Source organism: Sus scrofa, chromosome 6 (assembly GCF_000003025.6).
Source record: "Sus scrofa isolate TJ Tabasco breed Duroc chromosome 6, Sscrofa11.1, whole genome shotgun sequence".
NCBI lineage: Eukaryota > Metazoa > Chordata > Mammalia > Artiodactyla > Suidae > Sus > Sus scrofa.
This window is the reverse complement of record NC_010448.4, coordinates 99,632,033-99,644,664: the sequence shown is the minus strand read 5'-3', so window position 1 is coordinate 99,644,664 and position 12,632 is coordinate 99,632,033. Positions and strand designations below refer to the sequence as shown.

At 43.7% G+C, this 12,632-nt stretch overlaps 1 protein-coding gene across 13 annotated transcripts in view; it reads left to right on the top strand.

Annotated features, from left to right (window-relative positions):
- Nucleotides 1-12,632, top strand: part of PTPRM (protein tyrosine phosphatase, receptor type M) — a 742,666-nt gene that overhangs the window by 448,302 nt on the left and 281,732 nt on the right. For all 13 annotated transcript variants that reach the window (XM_021097712.1, XM_021097707.1, XM_021097710.1 and 10 more), the window contains exons 10-11: nucleotides 5,100-5,301; nucleotides 8,294-8,396. In XM_021097712.1, coding sequence (XP_020953371.1) covers nucleotides 5,100-5,301; nucleotides 8,294-8,396 — 305 coding nt within the window. The remainder of the gene's footprint in view (nucleotides 1-5,099; nucleotides 5,302-8,293; nucleotides 8,397-12,632) is intronic.

Here is a 12,632-nt window from a genome sequence, read left to right as displayed (position 1 = left end):
TCTCTTCCTAAGGCACTTCTGCTGATCTCTCAGTGTTTTGGTCAAATTGTGAACTTCCCCTGAAGTCTCCTGGGTCCTTGCCTCCCCTGGAATCAGATTTCATTTGTTTGTCCTTTGCTCGCACCTCCGTTGAAGGACAGTGTTGAATGCTGGCTGTCTCAAAGCCTAACCTACTCACTGACTTCCATCGTGATCAGAGACGGTGTGTTGTTCCATTTCGGTTCTCTGTGAGGGTCTCAGGTTAGAATTTGAGTCATCGGTGGTGGAGGGGAGGGTGATTTTGGAGAATTTGAGGCACTGACCTAGAAATCAGAGTCATCCAGTGCCAAAGGGCTGCTTCTCACTCACCTAATCCAACCCCGCCTCTGCTGTCCAAGTGTCGGTATGCTGTCAACGTGGACAGCCCATCAGTTCTCTGGGTCCACCCTGGGACATCAGTGTCCTTGATGGAGGCCAGGTGTGAGTCAGCCCCAGACATCCCTCCTGGGGACGCTCCCCTACAGCCTGGTACTTAGTAGGCACTTGATAAGCATGTGCGGAAATAGCAAGTGAAGAAATAATACCAAAAGGACATGTTGCATTTGGATGCCCTTCAGAAGTACCACTCAGGAGAACAAATGCTTCCTGGGCATCAGCTCTGCGAAGGCAAGTGAAATTCTAGGGTCAAGTTCACCCTGTTCCTGAGGAACTTCTTTGCCCCTGAAATTCCAACTCACAGGGCTCTGGCTGGGTTTGAGGAGGAATCCATGAACTTTCTGATGTTTTGTGTCCATCTGGACACAGCATTTTTTTTTTTTTTTTGGTCTTTTTAGGGCTGCACCTGCAGTTTATGGAAGTTCCCAGGCTAGGAGTCGAATCAGAGGTTCAGCCGCTGGCCTACAGCAACACAGGATCCAAGCAGCGTCTGCGACCTACATCACAGCTCACCCCAACACCAGATCCTTAACCCTCTTAGCAAGGCTGGGGTTCAAATCCACGTCCTCATGGATTCCAGTCGGGTTTGCTACTGCTGAGCCATGACGGGAACTCCAAAGCACTTGCTTTTCGCTTTGCCATCTCAGTGTGATGTGTACGTGAAGGTGGGCGTGCACCCGCATTCCCCAGGGGTCTTTAGGAAAATAGATACTGAGTGCCAAATATTTACTGATCACAGTGGGTTCAGAAAGAAGAGGAAGCTACCAGCCACTCTTGAGAAAGAAGCAACAGTGATGTGAAAAGTCCCAATTCCTTTGGCACATTTAGATCGTGATTGAAGAGTAGAAAGAGCTCTGGCAACTCCGTGGTTTGTTGCCAAGTGGACTGTATGGGCACAGTCACAGCAGTCGGCTTTTAGCAGATCCGTCGATTGTCAGGACAGGTTTTGCAGGCTTTACCCGTAAGTCTAGTGGGACCTCTGGCTCAAGACATGCATGGACACGTTTTTTTGGTGTCAGTCGTGAACTCCCAGCAACATCTCTGAAAGCGTTTCCTTCTTGAAACACTCTTTTTATTTCTATGGCAGCCCTCTCTTTTGTCTTCAGCCTGCTGTCTGGCTTTCCTTCTCTGCTCTGTTTTAAATGTCAGCATTTCCCCAGCATTCCCCCTCATCCACTCCTGAATCTTCATATTCCAGAGCTGCTTACCCCACGGGTTTCTAGCTCCAGCCCAGACCTCTCAGGTCCCAGCCCTCAGGCATCTCAGCCTGATGTGCTGACACCCCAGCCACTGGCTTCTCCTCATTCATTCCTTCCCTGATCAGTAAGCTGGCCCGCCTTTCGCTCAAGCCCAGTCAGGGAACCTACCCTTGGTTCCTCCACCCCTCCCTCGCATCCAGTCCAACCCTCCCTCGCATCCAGTCCAACCCTCAGGTCTGCCCATCCTGGTTCTAAAACATGGTGATTCTTGCCACGTGTTTCCCTCCTTCGTCCACACCTCTGCCTTCTCTGGCCTGGGCTGCAGCCTCACCCATGGCCTCTGCCACGGCTCCTAGCAGACCCCTACTCCATTCAGTGCTCCCTTCAAGCAAATCAGCCTCTGTCTGGCAGCCAAGGAGATTTCTCCATAAGGGAAATCCAGTTATTTTATTTTTAAAACTTTTTAAAATTAAAATATAATTGACGTACAGTGTTGTGCCAATATCTGCTGTACAGCAAAGTGACCCAATCATACATGTATACGCATTCTTTTTCTTATCTTCCACCATGTTCTATCCCTAAAGACTGGTTATAGTTCCCTGCGCCCTACAGTATTTTCATACTTGAAATTGTTCTAAGGCTTCCACTGTGTGTCGGAGGCTTCCTACCTTTGGGTGCAGAGCGCTATAGGGAGTGGCACCGCCCACCTCCCCACCCCCTGACCACGCCCACCTCACTCCCTGGGCTACACATGGGCCTTCTCTCCATCCATCAGCTGTGACCAGCTCCTGCTTCGCGGCCTCAGTTCATGCTGTTTTTTCCTAAACTCTCGGCCTGGCTGATGGCTTCCCAAGTTCTAGTCTCCTCTGATTAACTGTTGTCTCCTGACTGGGCCCTTCCCCAGCCGTTCCAAGTGTTGTGCACGTGCACTCTCCCCCACAGTGCCCTTTTTTCTTAGCCCCCTGTTTATTTTTTCCATGGCACTTAGTGCTTAAAAATTATTGATTTGCTTACTGGATATATCTCCCCAGGTCCTCCCACCCCAGTCCGGGCTCCTGGCTCCCTGCAGGCAGGGCCTGTGTCTACCTGCTGACCACCATGCCCGCAGAGTCAGAGTCCACTCAGTATTTGAATAGCATGAATGCACCTGAATTCACAGTGAAGGAAATGGGACAGAACTAACCCTCTCATGTTCCAGGCAGGTGCAAGTTCAGAGAAAAGCAGCATCAGAAAAGTCCAGTGTTGGGGGGGGCAGTAAATCTTTGCCCCCTGAGCAGGACAGAAGGAATTAAATGCCACTGTATCAAGGGCTCAGAAATAAGCTTGGAGGAGGCAGGGTGGGCAGGGTTTGAGCAGGAAGCTCAGGAGTTTGGACGTGGCGTACATGTGTGTCCCATTAGAGCTTTCAGTAAGGCAGTCAAACGGGCAAGGTCACCCCCGCCCCGGTGGGCAGTGCCGGTCCTTCTTCTAAATAAACGGCACCGTACCTGCTAGGTTGTGTCTCTCCTTCCCCACCAGACACCAGACTGTCATCTCCACCCAACCCCTGCCCGGGCAGGTGTGGTGTTGGAATCACCCTGAGACCCCAGCTCAGGGCACAGTGCTCGGCACACAGGGCACATGCAGTGACGATGTTGCAAAGGAGTGATTCGCAAACTTGGGGGAGCAGTTATGTTGCCACAGCTTAGATGTGCCTTCTCTGAACCTCCCTCTTCTCTGGGGCTATCAGAGTGGGGGTCAAAGTAAGTAGCTACACCCCCAGTGGAGATGTTGCTGAATTCAAGTCCCCCCATCTCGCCCTGGCTCCACCTCCCCAGTGGCAGCTGGAGGTGGTCGTGATCTTGTCTCTTGACTCCGAGGACCCTCACAAGGGCAGCCTGCTAGGGGGTTAACAGCAGATCCACCGCCTCCCTCTGATGGTGTCATGCACGGCGGTGATTACTACGCACAGCAAATGTTTTCTTGCCAAAGCTTAGTTGATTCAATCTAAATATTCTTTCAGAGAGGTCTCCTTAATTATAATGACATGGTATAAATATAAGGAGAAAGAATGTCAATTATCACTTCGTATAATAACCGTGTTAGTGTTCATGCACATAAATTATGAGTAACTTTAACCTATTTAAAAGCAAGAAAAGTGCTCAGTTTTGCAATTTAAAACTTTTGAATATGCCACATTTAAAAAATATGTCATTACAACCAGCAGAAGTTGGTAATCACCCCTAAAATGTGTGTTCTTGAAGAGTTGATGAACTACCTAGAATGAAATTCTTTAAAACAGCATTTGAAAGGACAGAATTTAAAGACACCCATGTTATATTTATTTTCACACAATCCAGACCCAGCCTGCTTTGAACACCCGGTGTGTGACAACGTTCATGGAAGCTTCGAGATATGCACCGTGTCCGAAATGGCAGCTCCTAGTCACACAGGGCAATTTAAATTTAGATTTCAGTCAATTAAAATAAAATGACTCACAGACATAGAAAACGAACTTATGGTTACTAAAGGAGAAGGTAATTTAAATAAATCAGGAAGTTGGAATTGACACATACACGCCACTATATATAAAGTAAACAACAAGGACCTCCTGTGCAGTACAGGGAACTATATGCAATATCTTGTAATAACCAATAAAGGAAAAGGATCCGAAAAAGAACATGTATGTATATCTGTATATGTACACATATAAGTGAATCACTTTGCTGTACACCTGAAATTAACACAACATTGCAAGTCAACCATACTTCACCTTTTTTAAAAGATTTTTTAAAATAATAATAAATAAAAACTTTCAGTTGCTCAGCCTCACCAGCCACGTTCCAAGGGTTCCGTGGCCACCTGTGGCCAGGGGTTCCCACACTGAATAAGTGCAGAGCAGACAGTATTCCCATCCTGACCGCTGATCTACTGGGCAGCACGGCCCTAAAGAAAACAGTAAATAGGACATGTCCTAAACACCACAGTCACAGCAGCAGGAGCTACTGACATGCATCTAGGATTTATTTTTGGAGCAGACGTCTTTGCCCACATTGATGAAAAGTGCCCTTGTTCCCAGCAGACAATAATCCCATTCAGTGCAAAATCAGACTCTGGCCCTGGGTGAGCCAGGAGGTCTTCCTCTTGTCCTCCTGATCTGTTTGAGTTGGTTGTGTATTTTGTTACTTTGTTGTAAGCTGGTTGTAATGTAGTTTTCCAACCTGACATTTTGAAAGCAAACAACTTCAAGGTATTAGCTTAAACCTGAACTTATTCTTTATGTTCTAACCTACTGGTTTTCAGTTCCTCTGTCTATAAAAGTGATAACTCCTAACAGTTTTGGCTGAGTTCCTGTGCCCCTTTGCTGGATCCAGGATTTGAAGAGTCTAAGTGAGCAGGAGAGCTTAGAAAGCATGACAGCGCATACATCAGCAGGGTTTATTGGATCAAGACGCAGTCTTGGTTTGCCTGCCCCAGCTATTTTATCACATGCTTCTTCTCTTCCAGATCACCTACAAAGCAGTCAGTTCCTTTGACCCAGAAATAGATTTATCCAATCAAAGTGGAAGAGTTTCGAAACTGGGCAATGAAACCCATTTTTTGTTTTTTGGACTCTATCCTGGAACCACGTACTCCTTCACCATCCGAGCTAGCACAGCTAAGGGTTTTGGACCTCCGGCAACAAACCAGTTCACCACCAAGATATCAGGTATGGTACATTCCTGTGCTGTGCCTTTGATCCGAAGTGGCGTTTTTGTACTTCTTTATTCCCACTGTCAAGCATGCAGAGCCCACCCAAATGTACACATGAATGAAGATTTTTGCATGTATGAAAATCAGACTCATGGAATTCAATGAAATGCTATCAATAGTTATAACTTGGGAGCTTAAGACCATCGTCCCGGGTGTTCATGTGTGTTGAAGGACACGGTCACGAGTGGGTGATTCTGTGCTGAGACTCTTACCCCCTCACAGTCCTGAGTTCCCAGAGCAGCCGTGTTGGGAAAATCTCTGCAATGAGCCATGAATGATGGATTGCTCAGCGTAAAGGCAGCATTGCGTGGGGTCCCTTCCAGGAGGCTCTGCCTTCCTTGAGACCTTCACCATTAGTAGTTTCATATCCCGAAGAGAGTGGGGCACCAGGCACCTACATCCTCCAGCTTCTTTCTTCTAGAGACTCAATTATGCCTTCCAACAACAGGCAGAATTGGGAAAATATTTCTGGGCATGTGCAACTGTGCAGAAAATGTCTTTGTGCTTCAAACTAGAGGAAATGGGGTTGCCATCTGGTGTGGGATATGCAACAGCAATCAACACAATTCCAGGGACGTTCTCCTTCCCCTTGGATACGAGTGGGGAAGTCTGTGAGTTTGGGCTCTGACTGTTTGCGTTGGGGATGAATGAGCAGGATGAGGACGGTAATTCTTCTCATCAGCCAGGCTTAGCTAAGTCATATCCAGCCTGATTTTTATATCTGTGGTCCCTCATCCCTAGTTTCATGAAAGTTTTTCTTTAGAATTGAAGGAAGGGAAATACGAGTAGAGCACTGTCAGCTTTCTGCTAGATTTTGGGGGTGTTAGAATTTTGTTTTAAGCATTTATAGCTTAAGGGATAACTTTTTGTTGTCTGAGATTCAATTGATGAGCAGGAACTTAACTTGAAATTTAAAAGACACTTGATATTAAGCATTAGCTTATAAGAACAATACAGAGAGTTGGAAAAGAGGAAGAAGTGCATGGGAGGTTAGGAAAATGACTTAGGTTGTACAGATAGGCGAGTAGAAAGACCACGGGGCCTAGAATCAAAAGATAGGGGTTCTAGTTACAGTTTTCCAAACACTTCCTCTCTGATCTCGATCAAGTGAATTTACCCATGCATATAAATGAAGACAAAATTACCTGGTCTATGAATTTATCCTGGAGATTTAAAGAGGTAATGTGTGCCAAGGTACATACCTCCAGGCCCCCCTTTTGTGGTAATTTCTCCCCATGGAAATCACATTGCAAAGATTATTATAGGGTTTTTTTGGCTCTTTAGACCGCACCCATGGCATATGGAGGTGCCTAGGCTAGGGGTCGAATCGGAGCTGCAACTGCTGACCTACACCACAGCCACAGCAAAGCAGAATCCAAGCCATGTCTGCGACCTACACCACAGTTCACAGCGACGCCAGATCCTTAACCCACTGAGCAAGGCCTAGGATTGAACCTGCGTCATCCTGGATGCTAGTCAGATTCATTAACTGCTGAGCCACCATGGGAACTCTCTCAAAGATTATTGTCTTAAAGAGGCTCTTCCTTTAGAGAAAAAGCATTCGTTTTTACCATTTGTATTAAATGAAAATTCTGGTTGATGTGACAACTCAGCTCACCAAGTTCAACAGTTCTATCCAGAAGCAAAGACAGTTGACATTTTAGTTAGCCCACACAGGCTCATCAAGAATAACTATTTGATTTTTATAGCTCAAAAAAATTACCGTTTATGGGCCCCTATTTTCTACTTTCATGAATCTCAGAGAACTACTCTTTGTACAAAATGTGATTCTGTGTTAAGAATTGGAGTTAATTTTTAATAGAATTGGAGCTAATTTTAATGCGGAGAAAATTCAATAAATGGACCTGAGCTATAACCCATGTCTTTTACAAAAAATACTTTTTATATGTAAGGGATTTAAAAAGCTATATATGCAAAAAACAAAAACAAAACAAAAAACAAAAAACCATCTCTAGTGCTCTCATCAGGTACATAGACCCCAGGGCCTTAAAAAGGCCATGTACCCCTCCCTCAGTACAGCCCTCGAGAAATGATGCCTCTTGCCTGTGGTGATGACAAAATTACCAAAGGAGCTCTGTTACCTTCTGTAATGAGACTTAACAATCTAGAAAACAAAGAATGCCGGGAAATGGCCTTGGAAATAGGATCTGCATTGGGAAGAAGAACATTTATAGAATTATATTTGCCTGGCTATCTTTGCATTTCTGTAATCCCTTTGAATTTCTGTAATAATCCTGGAGGATAATTTCTCCTATTTTGAAAGATGAGTAAACTGAAGCTTCAAGAGAATAAACGGGCCTGAGCTCTCCTGCTGGTCGAATCAAAACATACCAGAAAGTCAAACCCAGGCCTTTCTCACTTCAACTCAGGATCTCTTCCATGGTCGTGCTAAGTGGTCACCAAGTCCAGCGAGGCCAACAGAAGTCTTCAAGTATAGGAGACTTGATGGATCCAGGGAGCCCAAAGACGGATCTTTGGTCCACACGAAACCTTGACTTGGATGGGAGGACTGTAACGATCAGTTTTATGAACCCAGTAATTATTTCTTCAATTTGCGTTTACTTTTTGGAGGAAAGTGTATGTACAGAAAAGCACACAGATTGTAAAGGTGTTATCTCCGTGACCTACACCCATGTAGCTAGAATCCAGCTCAAGAAACAGTGTTACTAACACCTCCCACGCACCCTTTACACCCCCTCCCACGCACCCTTTGCACCCCCACCCAGGTGAAGCTCAAGACCACGTCAACGCCTCCTGCGGTGTCTGACCTTCTGGAGAGAATAGAAACCTAGATGTTGTCCATGGGCAGTTCCTAGAGGCACTTTAAGTGTTGGGTGTTCCTAATGCTCTTTGTAAATGAAAGCAGAAAGAAAACGGAAAAGATAAAGCAGAAATAATGAGTCTCCCATCTTGCACCTCTTCCCCAGCACCCTCCATGCCGGCTTATGAACTTGAGACACCTTTGAATCAAACCGACAATACGGTGACGGTCCTGCTGAAACCCGCACACAGCCGAGGCGCGCCCATCAGGTACAGAGCCGATACGGGATGATCTTAGGCGAAACCTGAAATCCAGCTGGTTAATTCTGGGCATGTGTTCTCCAGGGATTTGCTGCAGAAACCCTAATCTTTATTGGTGCTAATTAGCAGAAAGGACTAGGAAAAGGAAAGGGCTTTCCTGTGGGCTGGTCGTGTATTGCTTGAAGAGTTGGATTCTGAGGCCAGTGGGTTGTTCTTTGAAGATAAGGAACAAAAGCCGCAGTCTGTTCCGAGGTGGCTTTTCTCCTAAAAAGTAACTGCTCACTTCAGTTTCCTTATCCCAGGGCAGATGGCATCGATGTCCTGAGCCCTATTCCTTAAATGACTTTTGTGGGATGTTTCTGTTGATGTGTTTTGTTTCCATGGAGTTTTAAGCCCTTAACCTTTAGTAAATGGGCTAATTTCTCAATTGAAGAGGTGGTGTAACTTTTTTTTTTTTTTCCTAAAGAAACAGGTGATTGGAAAGATCATTGTGAAGTCTTTATTTGAACAGATTTTAAGTTTATTACCACCGTGTAGGCACCGTTTCTCGTCGTGTGATGATTTATATTGCTAAGAAATTACAAAGTATAACTTTTACAGTGAATGAATAAAATAAATGTATTCTTCTTAGGAAGAAGCAAAGGAGTGCCTGAATAACTCCTGAGTATGAACTTGTCATAAGCTCATTAATCTACATAAAGGAAATTTCTTTCTTGTTTCAGAGGGATTCAGATATTTTGTACTATCAGAATAGATTCCTTTCAAGATAATCTATGCCTTTGCATAGTGTTCTCCAAGGAAGCATTTAGATTCACAGTTTTAAGGCTACATGGGGTTTGTTTCCCTGTGCCTTTTGTAGAATTTTATTTCATTAACCTTTTGAAACCTGGTTCTATTTGATCACGTTATCACTACCGTATCAAAGGGCATTCCATTAGACTTCTTTCTGCCTGATGAGATAGATAAGTTTCAGTCCACAGGCTCAAGATTAAAAACAGACAAATCTTGCTTGATAGAGAATTCAAATTAGGGTAGACTCACAGAATGGTTTATTTGAAAAACCTATAAAGTGTTGTGAGACTGTTTTTAGTTGACTCTGATGACTTAACACAGTATTTCCTGTGTGGGATTTAGGATGGCACTTGTAGATGCTGTTCGTGAGAACACCCTGGGATGAGTAGAAGCTCTATTCCAGGTGTAAGATAGGATTTCTGCAAGAAAAGCGATGCCACTGACACTGCACAGGCCCTTTGGGTTGATTTGTGTGGCACTGAGGGGTTGCACTGTGAGTGACTCAAGCACACCCTCATGAGGTGGCCGTCCAAGACCCAAGTGTACCTGTGGGCCCACACCAGACCTTGTTCACTCCTGAAAGCTGAATTGCTATGAAATGAACACTGACATTCTGACCATGGCCTTGAGAGCTTTGGGGTTTTTTTTTATCTGAGCAATTTGAGAGTTGCCCAGACTCAGCAACAACGGCCATCAGGACAGGGGTTCTACCACGGAGGCATCATGGTGAAATGTGAGCAGGTGGTAGGGGTCACTCACCTTCAGAGCCTCCACGCTGAAGGAAGCTGAAACCCTGACCATCTCTCCGACCTTCTCTTTTCTGCTTATCAACATTTTCTAGTCTTTTTTTTTTAATTATTACAGTTGATTTACAATGTTCTGTCAATTTCTGCCGTGTGAAGTAAGTCAGAAAGAGAAAGACAAATACCAGATGATATCACAGTTTCTATTCCTGCTGCTTCTTTCCTTCAAACCCTTTCAGCTGGATTGCCATCCACATCTTTGTAAGATCTTTCCAAGTCTGCATTTTCTTTGAAAGCATTTCTTTGGGCAGGCCACATTAGCCCTCTCCACCCCACCCCCCACAACCCCTTTTTTATCTTGTTAAAGTGTTACTTGTGTCCCAAACGACTGTTGATATTTTCCAGCATCTGCCTTGCTAAGGCACCATCTTGTTTTCTCTTACGCCTTCTAGTTATTTTGGGAGACTTTGGAGCCTTACTACTTAGTCATAGATACCCTCAGGCTTTTTGTTCTTAGGTCTATAAAAATGTAAATTCAGATGCCTGTGAGGGTGTCCAGAACAGAGGTGTCACTTCATTTCATCAGGCCCAGCTCTAACTGCAAAGATCTCGGTTTGCCTTGTCACAACCTCTTTTATACCTGCCATACTGCCCGATTTTCCAAGTTCAGCTCTGCTTCGCTGTTATTAAATATCATTTTGTCATTGGTTAACCATTCCTGGAATTGGCTGGGGTCTTTTTGCAGTCTTCCCCCCTTGTGCCTTCTTCCACGATGTTTGCAGCTTGAAGTGAACAAATTTACTCTCTGTGTCCATCAGCAAAATCTGTAATACCAGAATCAAGATCAATTCTTGTGGTAAACTGTTCAGTAAGCATTACAGGGAAATGCTCCATGGATTCCACCTTTACTTGTCCTAAACGGGGACATTTTATTCGCACAAATTTGAGAGAAGAAATTATCTCCAACTCACCTGTCCAATAAGATTTTTTTTTTTTTTTTGCAGGGAAGTAAATATTCTCTTCATGGGATTCATTACTATAGTGTAGCATAATGGGACTGATTATCTATTGAGTTGATGGAAGACCAATATATGTCGAAAGACTAGCTTGGGGAAAAAAAAAATGTCCATAATGCTCTCAATCTAAATGGGTCTATGAAAATTTTCAATTTCATTTAATGTTTAGAGAACTAAGAACTCTGATTAGGGAATCATAGGGACCTAAAATATAAAGCCATAATGTAGATTGAAACGTTTGAACACATCTGGAAATTTGCAAAATGCACATGTAATCAAACTGCAATACAAGAAAGCTTTTCCCAAATGGTAAGATAAATACTGGAGGAGGAAATGCAAGTGAACATCTGTTGGCGTTTCTGCATTTTGCACAGCATTATGTGTTCAAAAATACTGTCATCGTGTCATTGCCAAAACCCATTCTTTCGATTGATTTGATTTTTCTTTAATCCATATTCATTGGTGTTGAAAATGTAGTCACACTTCACTTGTGCACCGCACCGTGCTGAGTGAAGGGAGTGTGTATTGATTCCACTACGAACACTCAGCTTGGTTCATGCAGATTCTTGAAACTGCACTAAACTCTCAACGTAAACGATTGTTGTCTTTGCATCGGTCCACCCATCAGCTCTGTCGCGTAAAATTATTTAAGTCCTGAAATGGCCAGGAAGAACACAAGTTCCATCATTCCGGGGAGGAAACTAGCACTTCAGGCAGAATTTTAATGTGTGTTCATAGATTCAATTTTTTTCTTTAATAAGACAGGGAAGAGTTTAATTTTCTTTTACTCATTTAGAATCACCTCATTTCTCCCTCTTCTCTCCACTGCCCATTACGTGCAGATCCAGTCCAACAGAGAAAACCCTTATACTTTGGCAGTAAAAGAGCTCCTCTAAATAAAGAAGTTCTACACAAACTCTTGTGCTTTTCTTGCCCTCACAAAAATTCTCTCTGTGACTCCGTGCTTGTGATGTATGTATTTATATGTAATCTGCAGTGTGCAGTGGCCCTCATTAATGACGTTTTATACCTTCTGATGGGCTGTAGTTTGAGACTCAGTCACGTCTTTGTAATTCAAATGACTCTCATTTTTGTTCTTTAGGCATTGTTGCTTTAATTTGTTCATAGATGTTTTGGAGCGCTGTGTCTTCTTAATTAAAACTCAGTGCTTGAATATGTTAACTAATTAAATATTTTGATATTCATTTCAGCGAAATGTTCAAAGATTACCAAATCATTCTTTGATTCATTCATTCAGGAGAAACTATTGAGTGGGGAAAACATCTATTACAGTCGTGTGTCTGCAGGGATGGAAAGAGCAGCAATCACATCAACAACCAAAACACTAAAACTGACGCTTAAACATGTGAATGTAATTTTAATTCATGGCAGACGCTTTGCTCTGATGGAGACGTAGCCCTCATAATTCTAATGCTGTGCGTTGACAGTCGTGGGTAGCTTGTGTGCTTGTCCCCTCAAATGAAAGCTTTCTCAACAGTCCTGTGGTTTTTATAATTTTATTTTATTGGAGTAGAGTTGATTTACAATGTTGTTTTACTTTCAGGTGTACAGCAGAGTGAATCAGTCATATATATATATAAATATGTCCATTCTTTTTTTCCAAGTAGGTTATTACAGACTATCGAGTAGATCTTCCTGTGCTAGACAGTAGGTGCTTGTTAAACATCTGTTTT